We start from the raw sequence: 24,053 nt of genomic DNA on the forward strand, positions 1-24,053 counted from the left end.
TCACACTTGACAGGTGTTAATAGCTTCAGGAGCATCTAATTTAACAATTGCAAAGTGGCAGCCATATGATAAGCAGTTATCCATTTCCTCCCAAAAATTCAAGGAAATACTCAACATACTAATGGAAACAGCTAATTGTTTAGATTGGAAATAGTAGCATACATGTCAGAGCTCTAGTATGATGGTTGTAGCTTACACTGAATACTGTGTCCTGGAATATTTATTTATTTATTGCATTTATATACCACCTCATAGCCAAAGCTCTCTGGGCGGTTTACAATTAAAAACAAGTATACAAATTTAAAACCATACCAAATTAAAACCCATAGAAACCGATAGGCAAGTTAAAAACATGCTATTTCAATGCTGTTAAAAAATGCCTGGGAGAAAAGTCTTGACCTGGCGCCAAAAATATAACATTGTGGGTGCCAGGCACACCTCATCAGAAAGATCATTCCATAATTTGGGGGCCACCACTGAGAAGGCCCTCTCCCTTGTTGACAGCCTCCCAGCTTCCCTCAGAGTAGGCACCTGGAGGAGAGCCTTCGGTCTTGAGCATAGTGTACGGGTGGGCTCGTATCGGGAGAGGCATTCAATCAGGTATTGTGGTCCCAAGCCACGTAAGGCTTTATAGGTTAAAACCAGCACCTTGAATCGGGGTCGGAAACATACAGGCAGCCAATGCAATCTGGCCAGAATCGGTTTTATATGTTCGAACCATCTGGTCTCTGTTACCAATCTGGCCGCTAAATTTTGCACAAGCTGCAGTTTCCAAACTGTCCTCAAAGGCAGCCCCACATAGAGCACATTGCAGTAACCTAACCTGGAGGTTACCAGAGCATGGACAACTGAAGCCAGGTTATCCCTGTCCAGATAGGGGCATAGCTGGGCCACCAACCGAAGTTGGTAGAAGGCACTCTGTGCCACCGAGGCTACCTGAGCCTCAAGTGACAGAGATAGTTCTAGGAGAACCCCCAAGCTACAAACCTGCTATTCATGGGGAGTGCAACCCCATCCAGGACAGGTTGGACATCCACCATCCAGTCCGAAGAACCACCCATTAGCAGCATCTCAGTCTTGTCCGGATTGAGCCTCAGTTTATTAGCCCTCATCCAGTCCATTGTAGCAGCCAGGCATCGTTCAGCACATTGACAGCCTCACCTGAAGAGGATGAAAAGGAGAAATAGAGCTGCGTGTCATCAGCATACTGATGGCAAGGCACTCCAAAACTCCAGATGACCGCACCCAACGGTTTCATGTAGATGTTGAACAGCATGGGGGACAGAACTGACCCCTGTGGAACCCCATACTGGAGAATCCATGGGGCCAAGCAATGTTCCCCAAGCACCACCTTCTGGAGCCAACCCGCTAAGTAGTAGCAGAACCACCGCCATTCAGTACCTCCCACTCCCAACTCAGCCAGTTGTCCCAGAAGGATACCATGGTCGATGGTATCAAAAGCCGCTGAGAGATCAAGGAGAATCAACAGAGTCACACTCCCCCTGTCTCTCTCCCAACAGAGGTCATCATACAGGCGACCAAGGCTGTTTCCGTGCCAAAACCAGGCCTGAAACCCGACTGAAATGGATCCAGATAATTGGTCTCATCCAAGAGTGTCTGGAGCTGGCCTGCAACCACTCGTTCAAGGACCTTGCCCAGGAATGGAACATTTGCCACTGTCCTATAGTTATTAAGATTTTCTGGGTCCAGAAAATAGTAACTGGAATAAACACAAGAAGTACTACAATCATGATTCAGAACTTCATAAGCTGTAATTTCTGCTTCATTGGTGTACGGTCTTTTGGAGCAAGCTAACAACCCAAATCTATCCAATGTTTACTCAGGTATCCCAGTGATTTAAGTAGGACTTGCACCCAAGAAAGGAAGCAGGAGATTTTTCAATATTTCAAGCTGAAGGGAAGTAATATCAAAGCCATTTATAGCAGGACAGCCAGCCTGCAACGCACTGCAATGGGACTTCTGTCCAGGGACGTAAGCCAACACAAGGTAGAACGGGAGGAACTGTTTTTTCCACCATAGCAGTAAAGACATATTAAGTGTATTTTTACTTTTTATTTCAAAACAACTTTTAGACAAATGATCTTAGTATACAAATCTGATTCCTTTTTACACAATATAAAGATAAGTTCCCTCATTGCTTCTCAGTACAAACACCCCCCCTCCCCAGCCTAAGAATACAACTACAGAAGTGCTTATTTTACACATGGGGGTATTGAACACAATGCACCAGGTTAGTCACCAAACTGCAGAATTGAATGCTAGTTATTGTACAGAAACATTCTAGTGTTTTAATGAAATAAAAGTGAACGTGCAACACCAGAAACAGTGCAAGTTCAAGTAAGGCCAAGTCAGTAACCACCACAAGGTCATTGCAAGAAGGGAAGAGTTTCAAAATATTGAGATTTTAAAAAACCATTTAATCAACAGTCTGACAGCAGGTTTACCTAGAGTTCTTTAATGCCATAAAAATGAATGCAAAGGACCAAGCAGTGCTGTTAATATACCGAAGGCTTCTTGTGCCAGTTTGTCTGCAGCATGCTAAAAACCTTAAACTACAAATCTTAGACCAAGTATGTCACGACTAACATTTATGCCAGTTAAAGTGATGTGCAACATTCAAGCATGTCTTATTTTGGATGGTGTGTAGCTCTTGTCTATTACTTCATCTTGCAAGAACATATGAAGGCAGCGTTCATTCTGCGCCAAAGGGTGGCCTGCAACTCTAGAATTCGAAAATAAAGAGGTTAGTCTTCCAGTTTCAAAAATCTTTCCCATCCTGAATTCTCATTAAGACTTTGTTTAGACTTGCTTTTAAATATGCCATGATGCAAAAACAAACAAACCTAAAACGAAATAATGAATTCTCCCAGCTCCCCATTACTGGGAAGAAGAGATGCTCACTTGTGCCTAGCAGGGCAACAAGTGGCATTTAATCAAGTCCATTACTTACTAATAGGGTTCCCAAGACACACCAAAACAGCACACTTAAGACTTGCAGAGTGAGCTTTTCTGCTCGCTTTCAGTAGTGGCAAAAACACAGCAACCGTTACCAGGATTAGCATCCCATCAACACAACCACTTTCAGACAGATCATACTGCAACAAGTCTTGATTTAAGGGGGTTTGTGGAAGAGCTTTGAAGTACCCTCCCCCAACCCCAAGAGGGAGAAAGCATCAGACATTTGGCATTTTGAGCACATCCTACATGTAAGACTCAGCAGCAAGCCTATTTAAAAAAAAGAAAAACCAGCTGCCTGGACAAAGATGGTTGTAGAGGGCATCCAAAACTCTGAGGATGGATCCAATCGTTGTGTGAGCTTGTGTAACCAATATTTCCCTTCTGCAATATCCCCCACCCTGGGGACAAGATGCTGCTGCCTGGTTTGGGGTAGCTGCACCCAGCTGTAGCAAGAGGGGGAAACACAGCCCACAGTGTTCAGTAGGCCCCCCGACTTACAAGAGGCTTATAGGGGAGGGAAATATTGTTGGCAAAAGCTGTCATCCCCTCTTGCAACCATTGGATGCCATCCTAGATGTTCAGAGCTCATGGATGATACAAGCCAACTATGAAAAGATCACTCCATCTAGCCTAGAGTCTCTAGTCATCACTAGAGTCTCATCATATGTAAGCATGCATTTAATACCACTGAACTGCAATAATGAAACCATTTTACTTAACATTATGACATGAAGGGCTTTCACAGGAGGAAATGCCACAATGACAGTGACAAGTATTCTTATATACCTATTGCATATAAAAAGAAATCAGGTCTATGATGCGATCTATATCTACAAGTCTCTGTACTCCAAAGGGAAAGTTTCCAAATTTGAAAAGGGGTGACTGCGTTGTTGCTTAAAATATGCATAAGCAGCAGCATGTTTTGAGCAACACCCCAGAGTTGCCCCTTTTCAGATTTAGGAACTTTGGGTCTATAGCTGCCAATTGTAAGAAATTCTCCACTTTTGTTTCTGATCAAGTATGAAACAGGATGCAATCTAGGAGATCACATCTAATATTTAAGGTGTTGGGAGAAATTGTGCAATTGGCACAATACTGTGGCTATCATTTCCATTTGTTTACATTCATTTTATATACAATCTTGAACTATTCTTTTATACACTACTTCTTATACAAAAAAAAATTCATTACTTTTCGGGTTCCTTTGACCCTGTCTATTGTTTCCCAAGGAGGCAAATCTACCATACAGTTCCATTCCTGTTGTCTTTAACTTGAGTATATTCTGAGAGCCAAGACTAAAGTGTTCCAGTAAGCAAGTCTGCTTTTGGAGAGGTGTCCCCCACAGCCAAGGCTGCACTTCCGAGAGTAAATACAAATACAACATTCCCTCAGACCATTTTGCCATCAAATTTAAACATGCAATTACATTACAAGCATGAGATTCTCAGGCTGTGTTGTCAGATAACTTAACTGTTCCATCTGATGAAACATACACCCCCCCTTCCCCCAGCCTTATTTGTATGATTCTATCTTTACATGCTGTAATTTTAGCAATTTGCATAAATTAAGCAAAACTGAAACAAAACCCAGGTCACTACAAATACTTCAATCATTACAGCTAGTGTTAAAGCATGTGTATACTGCTCAGCTTGGATACTGATTCTGCTTAGACACTAGCTCAACCTTGAAGGTAGTTCAAGAGCCTTTAAAAATGTTAACGGAGCTTTGCTATGTACTAGCACACATTCCATTGTATGCTAAGCATACTGGGGCCGATGTTAGATGTAATATATAATGTGATTGTCTTAAACCTCTATGAGAAACTGTGTCAGATGTACCATCATGCATGTATTGACATTTCTACACAACCCAAGAAACTTACTGTTCCACTTACTTGTTTATGAATTGTTCAAGCCCTTGCTTCCTTTCCTCTATAAAAGAGTCATCAAATATCCCATCATCTCCTCTAAAAGGCAGCTGGCGGAAAAAAGCTTTTCCAGGTAACGGAGGTACTACAACCTGAAAGAGAGTTGCGATCTAAAATGATTATGCTGAAAAACAGATGGTTTCTTTTATGCATACGATTTCATTATGGTCCATGAACCATGAGCTTCATTCAGGTGGTCTGTGGAGGGTCAGTGAATTTGTGGATGAAGAGAGGAGATGACACATCCATTGCACTGAGTATTCATATTGATTTTAAACTGTATTTCTATTGCTTCTTTTATTTCTTATATAGTATCAAAATCTGAATTCTATAGAATTACAATTGCTACAACAGGCAGAAAAATTGTTAAGTGATCTGCCAAGACCCTCAGCAATTTTCAAGTGGTCCATGAGGAAAAAGGTTTGGGAACCACTAGTAGACAGCACCTAGTTTTTATCTAACACCTAGAACATTTAATCAAAGAAGTATATGGGCTGAATTGTTGGAACTGTACTCTTTTCTTAGACATAGCACTTGAGATGCATGGCTGATTTAATACGAGAGACACATAAGTGTCAAGCTTAAACACAGCTGCGAGGACACAGAATGGTTTGCGCTCACATCATAGTAAATTCCGGGATTAAGTTGGTCATCCTGCCACAACATCACTTAACAGCCTGGCACAACATTTTGGAGTGCTAAAACATTTGCCTTACCTTACTCTCTCTTTCTAGTTCACTTCGAAGCCATTCAAAGTCACTGTATCTTCTCCTGACACACGACTCCTTCAGTTTGAAAATAGGGAGGTTTGTCTAACAAAAAGAAAATAAACAATCCATAACAATTCATTGCATTAAAGTGATCAACAATGAAGTGCAAGGGCTTCATTTGATAACCATCTTCCTTGGTAACATTGCACTCAAGATGAGTTTGCTCATAGTATGAACAATACAAGTGCCAACCTTAATCAAAGATGTTTTAGAAGTATATGGGCTGAATTGTTGGAACTGTACCCTCTTCTTGGACATGGCACTATGAGGATGGAGTAGAGAGATTTTACTACTTTAGCTCTAGTAGCTGCAGGCCTGCTGAGAGCTGGCTCTGGGGCCGGGACAAGATGCATGGACACCCCCCTCCAAATCTTTTTATGAAGCAAATGTCACTACTTTCTTTAAACAAGTATTTAAGGGACCTGGGTTCAACTTAGGGTGACAAAGGTTGAAAATAAATGAAAAACATTTATCAGAATGGGATAGTCAGTGTTTATTAAAAATGACACTGTTCACAAACCCAAGCAAAAATAAACTTAACATTTTTAGTGCTACTATATTACTAAGCTACTTATTTGTATTAATACATCTGAATTAAAACACACCGTATGACTGATCATTGGTCCATTTGTCTGCAACACATTTAACAGTGCTTGGTGGGCTTTTCTATTAGAAAATGTTTCAATTATATAACCAAAGTTTAATTTTCTTGCAAGTTTTGATTCAATGGCCAGGGTTCCCAATGCTCTTGATACATAGTTGACCTGAGGCAATTTTAACACAGGATGAGCTTGCTGGATCAGGCCAATGGCCCATCTAGTCCAGCATTCTGTTCTCGCAGTGGCCAACCAGATGCCCATTATGGTAAACAGGACCTGAGCGCAAGAGCACTCTCCCCTCCTGTGGTTTCTAGCAACAGGTCTTCAGAAGCATACTGCCTCTGACCAGGGAGGCAGAACATAACCTCATGGGTAGTAGCCAATGATAGCTTTATCCTGCATGTAATACAAGCCAGAGTACTGAATCTCTCTGCTTCAGCTCTTCTGAGCAGATGCTCAAAGCACACCCCAGCTTTCATCATCCCTCTCATTTTATGGCCAGAGGTGTGCACACAGCCAATCCTAAGGCACAGGATTTGAGCTTCTCTCGCAGCATATGCTAGCAAGTGCATTTGACAAACTCAGCTTTGTCATCAAGTTACCCTCAACAAGGAGCTTCAGCCAATTTGAGCTCCTGACAATAGTATCTGCATGATGTACGTATGTGTTGCATTTGTACTTTTGGCATTTTAAGCACCCTTAAGGTAGCACTTGGGGATGGAAGAAACCTTAAAAGAATCTGATTTCAGATGCATCTGTTACCAAGTCAGCTTAATAGTCAAGCTGACAAGAGAGACTGATGACTGCTTTATTATCAGTAACTGTGCTATCCCAAGCATATCTAGAGGGGCTAATTAAAATTGATCCAAGGTCTCCTCCCCCCCCCCGATGCCTTAATCAAATGTGTGGGTTATGAGAAGGTTTGGCAGGGCTTGAGAAAGCATTTTAGTTGAAAAGCCACGGTGTTTCATCAGGTACAGGAGCATTGGTACATAAACAGTGTGAAACCCAACCCAAGCGGAATTAGGAAGGCACTTGCATTTTCCCAGGTAAGCACAACATTGTTCATTGTACTAATGTGTTAAGGTATATTTTTTTCTCTTTACAAGTTCCTTTATGCTAAGAAGTCATGCTTGCATTGAAAGATGCTGGCTTTTGTGAAGGTATTTTTATTCCAGGCAGAGAACACCACTATACAGTTTCCCCTGAGCTCGGGGTAAAGGTTCCCAGAAATAAAAACAGTGGATTATTGCTCTCTGATTTCACCTTTTGGCTTCTTAGCAAAGTTCCAAATTAAGTCATTGTAAGTGTGTAAAGCCTGTACAGTTTTAGTGTTTTCTGCAGGTGAGATTTTTACCTTTAACATTCCATTTGCTCAAGTTACTTAATCCCTCTTGTTAACTGCTCTTTTATTCAGTAAGTTAAGATCAAGCAGTGAAAGGAGTGCCTCAGAAATTCTTATTTCTTGGTAAAGGAGCCTATAAAGTTAATCTCCAAGCAACATATAAGTCTTAGAAGTACAGTGTTAGGTAAAATGAGCTGAGCTGGTACAGGCCCCCCCTCATTTTTCCTCCTTTGAACTTTTGACACAGTCATGATTTAGACTCCAACACATTAAGCTGTTTCACCATTCCCAAGTTGTTTCCTGTTGAGATACAAGCTACTTCTCAAGATAGCTTGGAGAACTGCAAAAACAGAGATATTTTTGCCATACTGGTTAGCACTTCCATTACATTCTTCCAGTAGTTTAAGGCTGCGAATGCATCCCTGAATTCATCCCAGCTGCTACACTCATTTTTTTGCAGTTATGTTTTCAACATTTGTTTTAAAGTGAGGGCTAGAAGCATCTCAAAATCTAGAACTGAGCAGCTAAAAAATTTAACCTGCTACAATCCTAAATGTTACCTTCTGGACAAGATGGTGGATGATCTACACCACTGGCACTTAACTGGTAGGTCAGGACCCACTACATGGTTGTGGCCTGACCTAAGGTCGGCGGCAACAGCAGCATTACCATCATACAAATATATGGCCAAGAGATGAAGAAATGGGTCTCCAAATGCACATTTGGGTTCAAAGTGGATCCCAGGTCTGAAAACATTTAAGGCTACTGATCTACACCAATGAGATATGCATCCCTAACAAGGAATGCACTGCTCCAACCTCAACGTTGGTTCATTGCTCTGAGATAGTAGCAATTCATTCTGGCAGACCGACTGCTAAAGCTACTTCGGAGCTTCAAGGGCAGAGAAGGTGCAACTTATGTGGCTACAAGGCTGTATGACACTTGGATCTATCCAAAGTGCTGAAAGGAAGCAAAGACACCCATTCCAATTGACTGAATATATGCTTTTAGAACATTATGTAGGACTGATGCTGCAGTTTAGGTATTAACTTCCTTGAGCTATATGGAGTTATGTTTATATCCCACCTTTCCTCCAAACAGCTCAAGGTGGTAAACGTAAGAGATAGGGAACCTGTGGCCTTCCAGATGTTGCTGGACTACAAGTCCCATCATCCCTGACCATTGGCTATGCTGGCTGAGGCTGATGGGAACTGGATGTCCAATATCTTGTGGAGGGCCTCAGGTTCCCAACCCTGATATATATAATTCTCCCCCTTTTTAGCTTCACAACCACCCTGTGAGGTAGGTTAGGCTGAGATATGGGGATCTTGCAACGGACTGCGAGCTCCACGGCTGAGCAAGAATTAGATCCTGGGTTTTCCTAGTTCTAGCCCAGTAGTTCCCAAACTTTTTTAACCCCACAGACCACTAGAAAATTGCTGAGGATCTTGGCGAAATGCAATGATTGTTCTGCTCTTTCCTTCCCTAACATTGTTGCAGTTTTGTTTCTTTTCCTCCCAACCTTCATTGCACAGATGAGTCCACGCACATTTATTCAGAAGGTTCACCAAGATTGATGGTAGATGTGCACAGGACTGTAGCCTTAGAAGCTTGGTCCCATACATCTTTACTCAAAAGGAAGCCTGTGCTCTATATGGAGCTTGCTTGCAAGTAAGCATCATTTGCAGCCTGGAGATCCTTATTGGTTTTACCCTTCCTTATTTGGTATCTCTCAATTATACCACATTCAGGCTGTTGAGCAGGAGACTTCTTCAAAGGGGGGCATTAAATGGAGATACAAAATAGGGGGGGAAGGACACATGGCAGGTGTAAGAGGCGCACAACGGCAGTTGCGATAGGGTAAGAAATCAAGAGCACTGTTTGTCAAGCCCTCACTTGTCTGACTGACTGACTCCACGCCTGGACAGACCCATGATGGACATGCACAAACAGTAAAGGACAGAAAGAGCAGGAAGGGCCACCAGATCCGACGTCAATCCTGATGACTGCAGCCAGGGTTGGGTAAAAGTCAGGGAGAGAGCCAAGAGGAATGCTGATTGGTTGACTAGCCAATTGCAAAGCCCAGGCGTAGACTATGACAGAGTAGTCGCTGCTTCTACTCTTCAAAAACACACTGCAGATTATCAGCATGACGCTTGTGGACCACTGGTGGTCCGTAGACCAGTCTAGGAACCTTTGTTCTAGCCTAGAGATGTGAAGGCCCAGAAAAAACAGGGAAAAACAAGAAAAAATAGTTTCCCCTGAATTTTTCTAGTCTTTTTTCCAGGCCTTCATATCTCTGTTCTAGCCCAATATTAACCATTACCTTGGCTCACTTATACTAACATTCAGAGCCAGTGTAGTGTTGCAGCCAGGAGTGGACCAGAAAGTCTCTGGTTCAGGAGTCCCCTCAGCCAGGAACGTGTCTGTAATCACCGTTATCAGCCCCTTTCTGAAACACTGGAATGACATGCATTTGTGCACTGAAACACACACCATCTAGAACGGGGGGGGGGAACCTCAGGCCTGGAAGTCAAGGGTGCCCCTCTCAGCCTCTCAACGCGGCTCTCCAGCCACTTCCCTTCCCAAAGGCTACACCTTCCTTGAGGGCTTTTGCCTGGCTGGAATGTATTCTTGAACTCTGATCATGCCTTTTGCTTGCCAGGAAGGAAGATGGAGAAGTATTGTGTGTATGTGTAGAAACGTCTGCCTTTTGCATGGCTGAAATGTAACTTGCTATACAGGGCTAAGAGTTACATCCATTGCCCACTTTTACATCTGCAATGTGGCCCTCAAAAGGTTGCCCAGGAGAGAATGTGGCTTTTGGGCTGGAGAAGGTTCTTCCATCCCCTGATCTAGAAGGTATTCTGTCCTGGGCCACCACCACTCTGAGCTTCAGAGGGTGGCGGAATTCCCAAAAGGGGTCTCCTCTGCTGATCTCAACACCAGAGAACATCTACAGGATGGAGGCATATTTCAGATATTTGAGACCTAGGTTGTTTAGGGCTTTAAATATTAAGGTGAGCACTAGTATGTGACCGAATTGTCACAGTCAGGGGTATTAAAAAGAGGCAGATAGCACTTTGGTTGCTATACCAAAGTAAAAGAATTTGATATGCCCACTTTCATTATGCCAAGACTTCTGTTCTTATTGTATTTTTATAAAAGTAAGATTCTTTCAAGGAAAATTGTTCTCATTTTGGCCACCAATTTCTATTTATATCTACAGTACACCTGCGAGAAATCACTCCCTGAAAAGTCTCTAGACAAAGCCGTCCTGTAATTGAAGCACCGATTGTGATGCTGTCTTTCCAGGTAGGTTATAGTAGCCTTCATACAACTCAACTGCCAACAGAGGGGAAGGTGCCACTAAGAGCAACCAAATGCTTAAGAAACTTTTTACAGTTAGCCATCAGGCAGAATCTGTCCATGATATAGAACCAGCATAAGGATATGGTACAAAACCGGCATATCCGAGACGAATTGCATGCGCTACCTACCATATATGAAATAATTCAGAAGAGTTATAATGTTTTCCACTGCCTCCTGCTGGCAGATTCTCTCTGGTTAGCACTATTTGGATACCTGACAAACATTTAAGTCCGCTAAAGAAATAAGACTGTAGTTTAAAAGTTTCAGCATGTTTTAAATTTAAGAGCAAGCCAAAAGCATTTTTATAAGCCACTCTGAGAGCCTTTTTGGTTAAAGGGTAGGGTTATAAATTTCACAAATAATTAAAAGCATATGTTTAATTATGCAAGGGCCATCACATATTCCTTCCAGAGGGAATTTCCATCAGGAAAAGCCAGTTTCCCCCTTGATCTCCATTTACACACGTTTGTGTCAGTGATGCATGTTGGGAAAGACCATCACCAACTGCCCAACATGTTTCAGTGGCTAGGTAACATTTTTACATTGTACCATATGGAAACTAGCCTCAAAACAACCCTTCCTTTAAGTGTATGGTGAGTGTTAGAGAACAGAGTAAAATCATCTAGATGAGTTGGGAGCCCTCTTACGCTGTTCTCTTCATGAGCCAATCTTCAACAGGTTAGTTCCATTTTAAAAACAGAACGTATATTAATCAGTTTCTCCCAAATCTGAATTTGCCGTTATTTACCATAAGTCATAAAATACATGCAAGTGGAAAAGCCACAAAGATGTACAGCAACAAGCAGCCCTTTTATAAGCTTTGAAATATGGAGCACAGCAGTAAGGTTTTAAAAGGCACGTTCTAAAAGATGAAGTATTAACTAGGTTATACAGTGTATTTTTTCTGGCTGCATCTAGCCAATACAACACAACACTAGAAAGATCAAGTGCTCAAATCTAGATTTATCTTTGATGCATGCCATTCTGAAGTAAATGGGAATCCAACACTACTGTAGGATGCTTCCACTGGTTGCATTACTAACCTTCTCCTAAGGCGGGGGGGGGGGAAGCTCAAATCAGAATTAGTGCTGCCAGACAAGCTCACCCTTAGCATGTGCAGGACCCAGGGCAAAAGCATAGTTTCCCCCCCCACATTCTTTCTCTCTCTATATTATATAGAAATAAACATGTTTACCCCAAAGTAAATTCCAGTGGGTTCGGTGGGACTTGCTTCCTGATGATTAGGCTTAAGAACTGCAGCCTTATTTGGAGGTAAATTCTATGGGAACAACTAGGGCTTACTTCCAACCAAATGTGCTTAGATGTGAACGGTCTTTCATAACTCTCCTATTTAGGAGATATTCTTGTTTTCAGTGATCCCAGTTTGATTGTTTTAATTATTATTATGTTGCTGCTTTTGGAGGTCTTTTCTTTGCTAGCCCCACGCCTTAAGGCTTCTTTGCCAAGGGGCTCTCCCTTGCGTCTCGATCCTAAGCACGTTTACTTGGGTGGCAAGCCCCCTCATCTCATCTGAGTAGTGTGCAAGCTTTTGAGTTCCCCAGCCTTCTTTTAAAAACTATTTTGTGGCGTTTAATATTGTCCTTATGACAGTTTTACCCCGCTGTTACCTTTGAGAACCATCCTCACACACACCCCTAGACGGACAAGGCTACCTACAAAGTTTCCTTTCACTTCGGTTTGCCTTTAACATTGGGATGACAGGCAGAAAACTCAATGGAGAATGGAAGGGGATTCCCCGATGTAAAATGCTGTTTGCTGTTTATTGAAAGGAAGACACATTAAACTGGTGGGGAAAGTCTGGAGAGTCTGTGTGCCATTTGGCTAGTCTATTGATTCTTGCCAGTAGCACTGAAGGTTAAATCCTCCCACAAAGGGGAAATCTCGACCTGACCAATCCTCAACCCAATTAAAGCAGAACCCCTTAGATGGAAGGCCGGTTTATCCAACCAAGTCCTTCAGAACAGCGGGATTATGGATCAACTAACCAAGCTGCAGTCCTAACCCCATCTGCTTGGGAGTAAGCCCCGTTGAATTCAATAGGTCTTACTCCCAAGTAGTCATGGCTAGGATTGCATTGTAAGACTCCCCTGGCTGATGGAGAGTTGTAAATGCAGTCGCCCTAGACTTTCTCCTATGTTTTTATTTCTTGGGCCCTAAAGATACATGGTAATGACTGAAATTTGCAGAGAAGAAAGGAGAAAACAGATCGATCCATAGTTCCGTGAAGCTTTGCGTCTACAGGCATTGCTAGGTATTCTGGGCTCATATTTGCATATACTAATGTATAGGTATAGATGTATCTGAGTAAATTAAAACAGTGGGTGAGTGGGACCTGACCAGCACTGTGGTTTGCAGGGCGCCCAGGGAAACTTTAAACAAAGAAAAAGGTTGTAAAAACAGAGGGAGAGGGGGAGGAGATGTAGGACTCGGCACAACAGACTGGGGGCTCAGCTCCCCTGGTCTACCCCTAGCAATGCCCCTTGCATTCAAGCCGATTTATGCTGTGCTCTTTCCTACGCACAGAAGGAGGTTCCAGTAGAATCCACGGAACATCCATGTGAGGCATCTGGGGTGTCACTCGAAAGCAAAAGGATCTTCAGGAGAGAGCGGCCTTTGCAAAATGGAATGAAAAGCCAGCTCTCAGTCCTTCCTGCCCCCCTTCCCCCTACCCATATTCAGGCAGAAGTCAGCATCATGGGGAGATGACCAATGGAGTCTGTTCCAAGACAGGAAAGGTGGTTAGCTCTGAACACAAGTCCAGCGCAAATGCTGCCCGTTGCTAAGGCACTGGGCACAATCCAACCCCACACCCACACGTTGATGGCAGTGCAGATTGTGCTATAGCGAGGCTCCACCGTCTGTTGCCAGCCGGCTAGCATCACGGTCTGAGGGGGAACCGCCACTCTTGCAAGGGTGTCCACAAGGCTGCATATACAAGTCAGCCTCGGGGGTTCCTTGTTTCCCTTCTGCCTGCATTGTCCTTGGCCGGTCCGATCCTATGAGGCTTCCTCCTGAATTCAGCCTGACTAGTTCACTAGTCTACGAATTCTGAGTGTTTACTCAGAAGTAAGTCCCACAGAGTTTGCGGGGACTCAGCTCCCAAGTAAGAATGCCTAGGAATGTACACAGGATGGTTTCTTGAGAAGAAGCCCCTCTGATCATGGTGGGGCGGGCTTGCTTCTTATCTGCTGCTATTTTTATTGCTGAGGATCTGTTCGATGCTTAAAATGGTGTGTGAGAGTGTGAGAGAGTGTGAGAGAGAGTGTGAGAGAGAGTGTGAGAGAGAGTGTGAGAGAGAGTGTGAGAGAGAGTGTGAGAGAGAGTGTGAGAGAGAGTGTGAGAGAGAGTGTGAGAGAGAGTGTGAGAGAGAGTGTGAGAGAGAGTGTGAGAGAGAGTGTGAGAGAGAGTGTGAGAGAGAGTGTGAGAGAGAGTGTGAGAGAGAGTGTGAGAGAGAGTGTGAGAGAGAGTGTGAGAGAGAGTGTGAGAGAGAGTGTGAGAGAGAGTGTGAGAGTGTGAGAGAGAGTGTGAGAGTGTGAGAGAGAGTGTGAGAGAGAGTGTGAGAGAGAGTGTGAGAGAGAGAGAGAGAGAGAGTGTGAGAGAGAGAGAGAGAGAGAGAGAGAGTGTGAGAGAGAGAGAGAGAGAGAGTGTGAGAGAGAGAGAGAGAGAGAGAGAGAGTGTGAGAGAGAGAGAGAGAGAGAGAGTGTGAGAGAGAGAGAGAGAGAGAGAGAGAGTGTGAGAGAGAGAGAGAGAGAGTGTGAGAGAGAGAGAGAGAGAGAGTGTGAGAGAGAGAGAGAGAGAGTGTGAGAGAGAGAGAGAGAGAGTGTGAGAGAGAGAGAGAGAGAGAGTGTGAGAGAGAGAGAGAGAGAGTGTGAGAGAGAGAGAGAGAGTGTGAGAGAGAGAGAGAGAGTGTGAGAGAGAGTGTGAGAGTGTGAGAGAGAGAGAGAGAGAGAGAGAGAGAGAGAGAGAGAGAGAGAGAGAGAGAGAGAGAGTGAGAGAGAGAGAGAGAGAGAGTGAGAGAGTGAGAGAGTGAGAGAGTGAGAGAGTGAGAGAGTGAGAGAGTGAGAGAGTGAGAGAGTGAGAGAGTGAGAGAGTGAGAGAGTGAGAGAGTGAGAGAGTGAGAGAGTGAGAGAGTGAGAGAGTGAGAGAGTGAGAGAGTGAGAGAGTGAGAGAGTGAGAGAGTGAGAGAGTGAGAGAGTGAGAGAGTGAGAGAGTGAGAGAGTGTGAGAGTGTGAGAGTGTGAGAGAGTGTGAGAGTGTGAGAGTGTGAGAGTGTGAGAGTGTGAGAGTGTGAGAGTGTGAGAGTGTGAGAGTGTGAGAGTGTGAGAGAGAGAGAATATTGTTCTATCTTGTCAGCCCGCCCGCTTGCTCGCCCGCCCACTTCTCACTCTATTTTTGGCCTCTCACTCAGATCGCCAAGTGCGGGGGGCCCCCAAAGTGCGGGGCTGGGGGCAACTGCCCTGCTTCCCGGTGCCTAGGGGCGGTACTGCTGCCAGATCTAAACTACGAGATGCATTACACACAGGAAGAACAAACATTTTGAAGAGCCCACAGCAGTACTTTAGGCAAAAACTATATAACCTGCAGTTTCCGAAAGCTTCTACCACTAGGTACCAATTTTGTCAGCTCTCAGCCAGTTTGCATGTTTTAGTTATGATGGGAGCCTTGGGACTGTTTCCATGTAGCCACATTATCAAGCCAGTACTTCAGCCTTTCCCAACCAGTGTGCTTCCAGATGTTGTTGGACCACAACTCCCATTTTTCCTAACCATTGGCAATGCTGGCTGAGGCTGATGGGAGTTGTGGTCCAACAACATCTGGAGGCACACTGGTTGGGAAAGGCTGCAATACTTGATCAGCCTATTTGATTGACGTTCTAATGTCAGATTGAGTCATTATTGGGCTATTTGCCAGAGTGATAAGCGTCAGTCATTAAAAAACAATTATTATCATCATCACCACCTCCCACCCTTCGCCAGCAGGTCCCCGGGTGGGTTACAACAGTACAAAATGTAATATTAAAAACAACTAAAACAAGTTACAATTGCAGGAATAGGGTGGGTTCTGAAAACACGGTGTCAGGCCAGGGTGAAGAGCTGCGTCTTCAACATTCCCCGAAAACTGTACGGTGAAGTTGCCAGACGCACCTCTGTGGGGAGGAATTACATAACTTAGGAGCTGCCACAAATAACGCCCTCTCCCAGGCCACCATCCCCTGAACTGACAGTGGCGTAACTAACAAGAAACACCCAAGAGGGTCTGTAGGGAAGGAGGCAGTCTCTGAGATATTTAAAGAGCAAACAACTTTGGGCCCAGAAACAAACCGGCAACCAATGCTACTGTTTCAGAACAGGAGTTATACGAATTTTAAAAGTAAACCCAGCCAGTAATCGGGCTGCTGCATTTTAGGCCAACTGAAGGTTCTGTGTTGTCTTCAAGGGCAGCCGCATGTGGAGTGCATAGCAATAATCTAGTCTGGAAATTACCAGAGCATGGCGTACCATAGGCAAGTCATATGGCTCAAATGGGGATTTCAGATTGTTGACATTAAGATTCTGTTAAGAATGTTGTACATATCAAAATCCCAGTGGGCACCAATTTAGTATACAAAAAGACTGTAGTGTGTTTTTGAAGAGGGTAAAGCAGTCTTGCAGATGTAAAGCATGCTCTAACCAAGTGCCTAATTTGATAGACATTCAGTATCAAGTTTGCCAAGGGCAAGACTGTTTAGCCTGGTGCAAGATTACAGGAGACAAGCGCAAGCAGAGCTACAAAATTCTAAGCAACCTCATGAAGGCTGAATTTATGCCTTTAGAGTTGTCTACAGAAAAGAGATCTTGCCTTCTCCCTATGCCTGCCCTCTGCCCTGTTATTAATTTAATTTAAATTATTTCTTACTCACCCTTCATCATAAGCAATCCCAGAGTGAGGTACGGTAAAACAATTTCAAATCCAACAGCGACAACTATCAGCACAATGCCACCATAAAACAAAGGGCTGATAAAAACCAGCGAACAGCTAATACCATATTTCAAAACCCAGTCTAGAACTAATATCATATGAATGCTCAAATAGTTAAGAGTTTTCAGCTGTTGACAAAACTTGACACGGGATAGTGGCATCCTTATTTCAACAGGGAAAGCCCTTGACAGAACAGGAGGCGACAGAGAACGCCTTCTCCCATATTGTTGCATAGCAGACCTCACCTGGCAATAAGGTAACAAAAAGGCGTTCCCCCGATTATCTTAACACATGGACAAGTTAATACAGGGAGTGATGTTCCTACAAGTGTTCAGGTCCCAAGTTGTACAGAGTTTTACGGGTCATAGGCAGCACCTTGCTTTTCGCCTGGTAACAGCCAGAGCAACTCTTTCAGGATCAGTGCCATATGATCCCCATAGGTTAGGCCATTTAACAAACTGGGCACTGTGTTCTGTTTAACATTTACCTTAATGCTAAGCCAAGCTAGAGATTTTTTAGGAAGAGCCAGTAATAGCTAGTGGCAAATTACCAATACCCTATTCTCTTACCCTGTCCAACAGTTGTCTTATTATCCACATGCTTTCAGCATGTATCTGAAACAGAGGCAGACTAATCCTCACCTGTGCAACCTTTCCCTGGATGCCCAGGCATGCCATATACATAGATCACCTTGTGCGACTAGCGAAATGCAGTATCTCAGAATGTTTCAATTTGATCGATCATCTCATGGCAAGATGAAAAGATGCAGAGATTATATGACACACATACTAGGATATCCAAGAAAAAGGTACTAAACCTACAGCAGGGACAACCCTACTAACCAAACAGCAGCACAACACTCAGGAGGTTAAAAGTCTTAATAGGCCATGTTGTAAGCAGGAGAGGATCAGAACACTCTACTGACTGTCAAGGCAACTCACCCTCATCTGTAGGCTGCATCTGCTGAAGATATTCATTACTGGGCCTCAGCAATCAGACAAGTGTTTTAGGCACTGTGACATAGGCTCTATGGTGCTTTGGAGAAGAACCAGCACCTTTATGTTGATTTGTGGACTAACTGGTAGCAAATGGAGTTCTTGCAAGAATGTGATATGCTCCTAGAAGCTAACCATGGTGAGCTGCTGCATTCCAAGTCAACCAAAATTTCTATACTGAATTCGTGGGCAGTTACAAATACTCTCATCAGAAAGGTCACCAGGGCAGCCAGTTCAGCAGCAACTAATGAACATGCTCCTGGCAATAGTATCTGAGAATCCAGGAGGCACAAGCTGGATCCCCTTTAAAAAGCAGGTGTACAGCTTAAGAGTGAAGTGTCATTCTAAACAGGGCTGTGGAGTCGGTACGTCAAACCTTTGACTCAGACTCTGTTTTTCTACTGTCTGACTCCGACGCCTCTATTTTTCTACTGTCCGACTCCGACTCCTTCATAAATGGCAAATGTATATTGATTTATGTTAAAATATTAATATTAAAATATTAATTTTATTTTGAAGCCAGAGTCGGTACATTTCTACCGACTCCGACTCAAAATTGCTTCCAACTCCAACTCCACCCAAAATTGCTTCCGACTCTGACTCCACAACTCCGACTCCACAGCCCTGATTCTAAACAGGCAGCTCTACCACTCCAGCTTTAGGACTGCCTTTCAAAAGCAACTCATTCTTACCTGGATTTAAGTTTATACACCCTCCATTCAGTCCATTATAGACTTCAGGTGTTCATTCAAGGACTACCATCACACTGATTAAAATTGAAATGAGTAAGAGCTGGACATACCAATGATAACCCACTCAAACATATTCCAGGAATCATCTCCCTGAAGTTCTATGTATTTATTTATTTTATTTTATTTATAGACCGCCCATAGCGAATAGCTCTCTGGGCGGTGAACAGCAGAGTTAAAATACAAAGTTACAATAAAACATACAAGGTCACAACAAGGTAGAGTAAAAAACATTGAATATAAAACATGAACGTTAAAATGCCTGGGAGTATAACCAGGTCTTAACCTGGCGCCTAAAAGAAAGTACCGTAGGCGCCAGGCGTATCTCCTCAGGTAAGCTGTTCCATAGTTCGGGGGCCACCACAGAAAAGGCCCTGGATCTAATAACAATCCTCCGGGCATCCTGATGGGTTGGTACCCGGAGGAGGGCCTTAGATACTGAACGAAGTGAACGGGTAGGTTCATAGCGGGAGAGGCGTTCCATCAGATATTGCAGTCCCACACCGTGTAAGGCTTTATAGGTCAAAACCAGCACCTTGAATCTGGCTCGGAAACAAACAGGTAGCCAGTGCAAGCGGGCCAGGACAGGTGTTATATGCGCGGACCAATGGGTCCCCGTCAACAACCTGGCTGCCGCATTTTGCACTAGCTGAAGTTTCCGAACGGTCTTCAAGGGCAGCCCTACGTAGAGCGCATTACAGTAGTCCAATCTAGAAGTTACCAGAGCGTGAACAACAGAGGCGAGATCGTCACTGTCCAGATAGGGGCGTAGTTGGGCTACTAAGCGAAGATGGTAAAACGCATTCCGCGCCACCAAGGCCACTTGAGCCTCAAGCGACAAGGAAGGGTCAAAAAGGACCCCCAAACTACGAACCTGTTCCTTCAAGGGGAGTGTAACCCCATCTAGAACAGGCTGAACATCCACCATCTGGGCAGGTAAAGAGCTCACCAACAGTGTCTCAGTCTTGTCTGGATTGAGTTTCAGTTTATTAGCTCTCATCCAGTCCATTATCGCGGTCAGGCAACGGTTCAGCACATCAACAGCCTCACCTGAAGAAGGTGAAAAGGAGAAGTAGAGTTGCGTGTCATCAGCGTACTGATGGCAACGCACTCCAAAACTCCTGATGACCGCACCCAGAGGCTGCATGTAGATGTTAAAAAGCATGGGGGACAAGACCGACCCCTGAGGGACTCCACAATGGAGAGTCCAGGGTGTCGAGCAATGTTCCCCAAGCACTACCTTCTGGCGACGATCCGCTAAGTAGGAGCAGAGCCACTGCCAAGCAGTGCCCCCAACTCCCAACTCCGCGAGCCTCCCCAGAAGGATACCATGGTCGATGGTATCAAACGCCGCTGAGAGATCAAGGAGAATCAACAGAGTCACACTCCCCCTGTCCCTCTCCCGACAAAGGTCATCATACAGGGCGACCAAGGCTGTTTCGGTGCCAAAACCGGGCCTAAAACCGGATTGAAACGGATCCAGATAATCGGTTTCATCCAAAAGCGCCTGGAGCTGGCCGGCGACCACCCGTTCCAAGACCTTGCCCAAAAAAGGGACATTCGCCACCGGCCTGTAGTTGTTCAAAACATCTGGGTCCAAAGAAGGTTTCTTCAAAAGAGGTCTCACTACTGCCTCCTTGAGACTACCAGGGACTACTCCCTCTCTCAAGGAGGCATTTATCACCTCTTTGGCCCAGCCGGTGGTTACAGCCCTGCCGGCCTTCACCAGCCAAGATGGGCAAAGATCCAGGGCGGACGTGGTCGCCCGCACCATTCCAAGCACCTTGTCCACTTCCTCAAGCTGCACCAACTGAAATTCATCCAACAATGGAGGACAAGACCACACTCTGGACACTCCAATGGAATCATCTGTAATAACATCAGAGTCTAAGTCCCAACGTTAAAGCATAGAAAGCTGAATGGATATCTTACAGAACTCTGCATGAAGGCTCCCAGAGATCTCCTGGTAAGGTATGAGCAAAACCACTGCAAAGCAATGTTCCCTACCCCCAACCCCAGTTGGATCATGAGGATACCATGACCAATGATATCCAACATACCAAGTGGTCCAGGAAAGCAACCAGGATCACATTCCTCCCCCCACCTCTCTTCTGGAAAAAGAAAACAGTCAGTATGATCAAGGCAGCCCCAGTAAGACTGAGCGGGGTTCAGATCGTTATCCAGGAGTACTTGCACTGTTCAGTCACAGTCCACTTGACCACCGTGGCCAGAAATGGGATGAGAAGCCCACCTAGGATTTCCCCAACTATGGGGATCAAGAAAAAGGTTGGTTTTGGGGAACAGCAGCCTGAATATTGTCTTCAACGTTAGCCACAATGAACATGGGTTGGGCATGTTTCCAGAATACAGCTTGAGGCACAAGATGCAGCCATACTTATTAAAGCAAAGCAAGTCTGTTCTGTCAGTGAGCTTGGAAATTGCCTGGAAACCTGATGCATGATAACTTGGATTCCATGACTGATGAATGGTGAATTAAAATGCACTAAATAAAAATACAAGAAGGTTGCAAGAGGAACAGAACAAGTATCCTGGCCTTGAATGTCAGTAACTGAAACTTATCTAACAAAATCCAACTAGTGGAGAATCTTACACCTCTGCTGTAAGGGTCAGAGCAGATGTAAGCTATTTTGTCTGTGAAACTGCCTATGAGCTACAGAGGGAGTTAACCCTCCCAAGGGAACAGAACGTAAAAACCCTCTAACCATATGGAAAATCTCAGCTGGACGTAATTGTGTGGATGCTATGGCTTCTTCCATAGAAGAGGCATTGATTCAAGCCTTTATTATGCATACTAGGTCACTCTTTTCTAGAATTCAGTTATGGGTTACAAACCTCTTCTTAGAACTGTCGTGGTGAAGGAACAGCTTAAGGCTGGTGGGCACACAATTATCTAGAACTGACATTTGGGAGAGAACAAAGTTATTCAATACTCTCAGCTCCCTTCCCTAGCAGGAGCCCAGTCGCTGCTCAATTATATTCTCTCTTTTCACTATCAACTGAGGATGCACGTTAATAAAACTTGCAATCCTAATGAAGAAACAGAAGGATAAAACGAAACAGTCACCTAGGCCCATCATCTGTCTCCCTTCTCTCACAAGGAAGGGAAGTGGGTCCACTCATTCTCACTACACTGAATTCAGTTAAGTTGCAAAAGCCTACCAGAGTAGTTATTCTCGAACATCTAAATGTCTCAGAACGACAACCCTTGGGTGGAAACCCACATACAGACCCAACTTTAGAGTCCAGCTTGGGCATTTCAAACAGCTGATGGTAACACCCAGGTTGGGTCAGGGAAGCAGGCAAGATCCCAAGCCACCTTCCACCATGTTGGTATTCCAGTCTCCTCATACTGCCGACACAGAAGGGGCAGGCAGGGGGGAGATGATCCTCATTCCGTTCCTCAGCTACCACTTTTTTTTGAAGAGCAGATTTCTCCTTAAGCAGTTAGCACTGAGCATAGTTCAGACATTGTAACAGCACTGAAAGCACATCAGAACTAGGCCAGTTTACTTTTACCTACATACAGAGAAGTTCTAAAAGCTTTAGTGGCCCTCCAAATGCTGGGATTGCAACCATCAGCTCCAGTCACCACGGCAAATAGCTCATCCAACATCTGGAGGACCACAGGTTTCCTATGCTCTGCCTCCACAGTTGGAGGCAGTATGCTTCTGCATACCAGTTGCTGGAAACCACAGGAGGGGAGAGTGCTCTTGCAATCAGGTCCGGCTTGTGGACTTTCTGCAGGCATCTGGTTGGCCACTGTGGGAACAGAATGCTGGACTAGTTGGGCCCCTGGCCTGACCCAGCAGACTCCCCTTATGTTCTTAAAACCGCCTCTAAGCAATCCTCTCCTCAACATAAGCCACCCACCAGATCTTGGAAGTTACTTTTTTGAACTACAACTCCCATCAGCCCCAGCCAGCATGGCCACTGGATTGAGCTGATGGGAGTTGTAGTTCAAAAAAGTAACTTTTCCAAGCTCTGCCCCCCACCTACATAAATGGTCAACTACACTACCCGTTACTCCAGCCATGCCAAAGGGCAACCACCTATAATGTGGGGGGAGGAAGGAGAGGGAGAGCCACCAAAAGCTTAAGCTCCATTCAACTGTACTAACCAACCACAGGACAAAGCAGCTCTGCATAAGCTTGTTAAGTACCTGAGTAAGCAAGGAAGAGATGGTCCCTTTGCACTTCTGTTTTGTTATATCCTCCACTGCAGATGGCACCAACTTTAGTGACTCAGTTCTGAAGAGGAGAATTCTCCTGGGGGAGTTCTGTATAATATTGTCAACACCTCCACTGAACTGCTTCTCTACGCACCCTGCACCCACCCCACAAAATGCCAAAACAACTCTGAAACAACACACCTGTTTCACACCGTTTTGAGCAGCAGGGATGACATTCAGACTAACTTGCAAGCTCAGACGCCTTCTAAAAAGAAAGGAATGTGACATGTGACATCATGCTGCTGGACTGATCCCTATCAGAATATTTTTAGTTAACGGAAGTCCTGCACAAGATTATGTGGCAAGTGACTATTTGGCAAAGGACGAACAACATTTGCCATCCTTATTTTCAATCTAGCAACTGACAAGTGGTATTCTGCACTGTGAGTAGGAGCTTGTATTCAACATTAGAGAGCCTACTAGGGGACAGAGGCAAAGTGAGAAGGGTCAGGATTCACATTTGACAGTTTCTTGATCAAAGGACCTTACCCAAGTAGAAGCAGCTTTCTGCACACCAGACACACCACCAATTACAGTCTCTATCCTCTGGGTCAAGGAGATTTTCACAGCCTACTAGTCATCTGGAGAGCCAGTGTGGGGTAATGGTTAGTGCTGGGCTACGACCTGGGAGACCAGGGTTCAAATCCCCACACAGCCATGAAGCTCACTGGGTGACCTTGGGCCAGTCACTGCCTCTCAGCCCAAGAGGAAGGTAATGGTAAACCCCCTCTAATACCTCTTACCATGAAAACCCTATTCATAGGGTCACCATAAGTTGGAATCGACTTGAAGGCAGTACATTTACTAGTCATTTAAGCATTCACCTGGAACAGATCCACACATGCCTTCAAACTTGTATCCAGTTTGAATTATTGGCTGACTTTAGAAAAGGCTTTGGAATTGAATCCTCAAGCAAAAAGGTATCTTTTGCCATCTGATCAACTGATTTTATAGACATTTGAGACTATCAGCAGATAGTTGGGGCTTCAAAGCAACTTGTAAAGGACTTTGCAGGTATTGCCAATCAGCTGATCAGTGGTGCCTGCAAACCCCTTTTTGGCCCAGCCACTACTTTGCCCAACATCAGGTG

At 44.4% G+C, this 24,053-nt stretch overlaps 1 protein-coding gene across 5 annotated transcripts in view; it reads right to left on the reverse strand.

Moving 5' to 3' along the window:
* Positions 1–2,058: 2,058 nt before the first annotated feature.
* The window catches only part of SNX3 (sorting nexin 3), a 35,101-nt gene continuing 13,106 nt past the window's right edge, over positions 2,059–24,053 (reverse strand). For 3 of the 5 annotated variants that reach the window (XM_061623534.1, XM_061623535.1, XM_061623532.1), the window contains exons 2-5: positions 23,105–23,168; positions 5,623–5,718; positions 4,874–4,998; positions 2,059–2,743 (exon numbers count right to left, since the gene is read on the reverse strand). In XM_061623534.1, coding sequence (XP_061479518.1) covers positions 2,638–2,743; positions 4,874–4,998; positions 5,623–5,718; positions 23,105–23,168 — 391 coding nt within the window. In that variant the 3' untranslated portion in view covers positions 2,059–2,637. The remainder of the gene's footprint in view (positions 2,744–4,873; positions 4,999–5,622; positions 5,719–23,104; positions 23,169–24,053) is intronic. The other 2 variants (XM_061623533.1, XM_061623531.1) reach the window with 1 other exon arrangement.

The sequence above is a fragment of the Rhineura floridana genome, chromosome 4, assembly GCF_030035675.1.
Source record: "Rhineura floridana isolate rRhiFlo1 chromosome 4, rRhiFlo1.hap2, whole genome shotgun sequence".
NCBI lineage: Eukaryota > Metazoa > Chordata > Lepidosauria > Squamata > Rhineuridae > Rhineura > Rhineura floridana.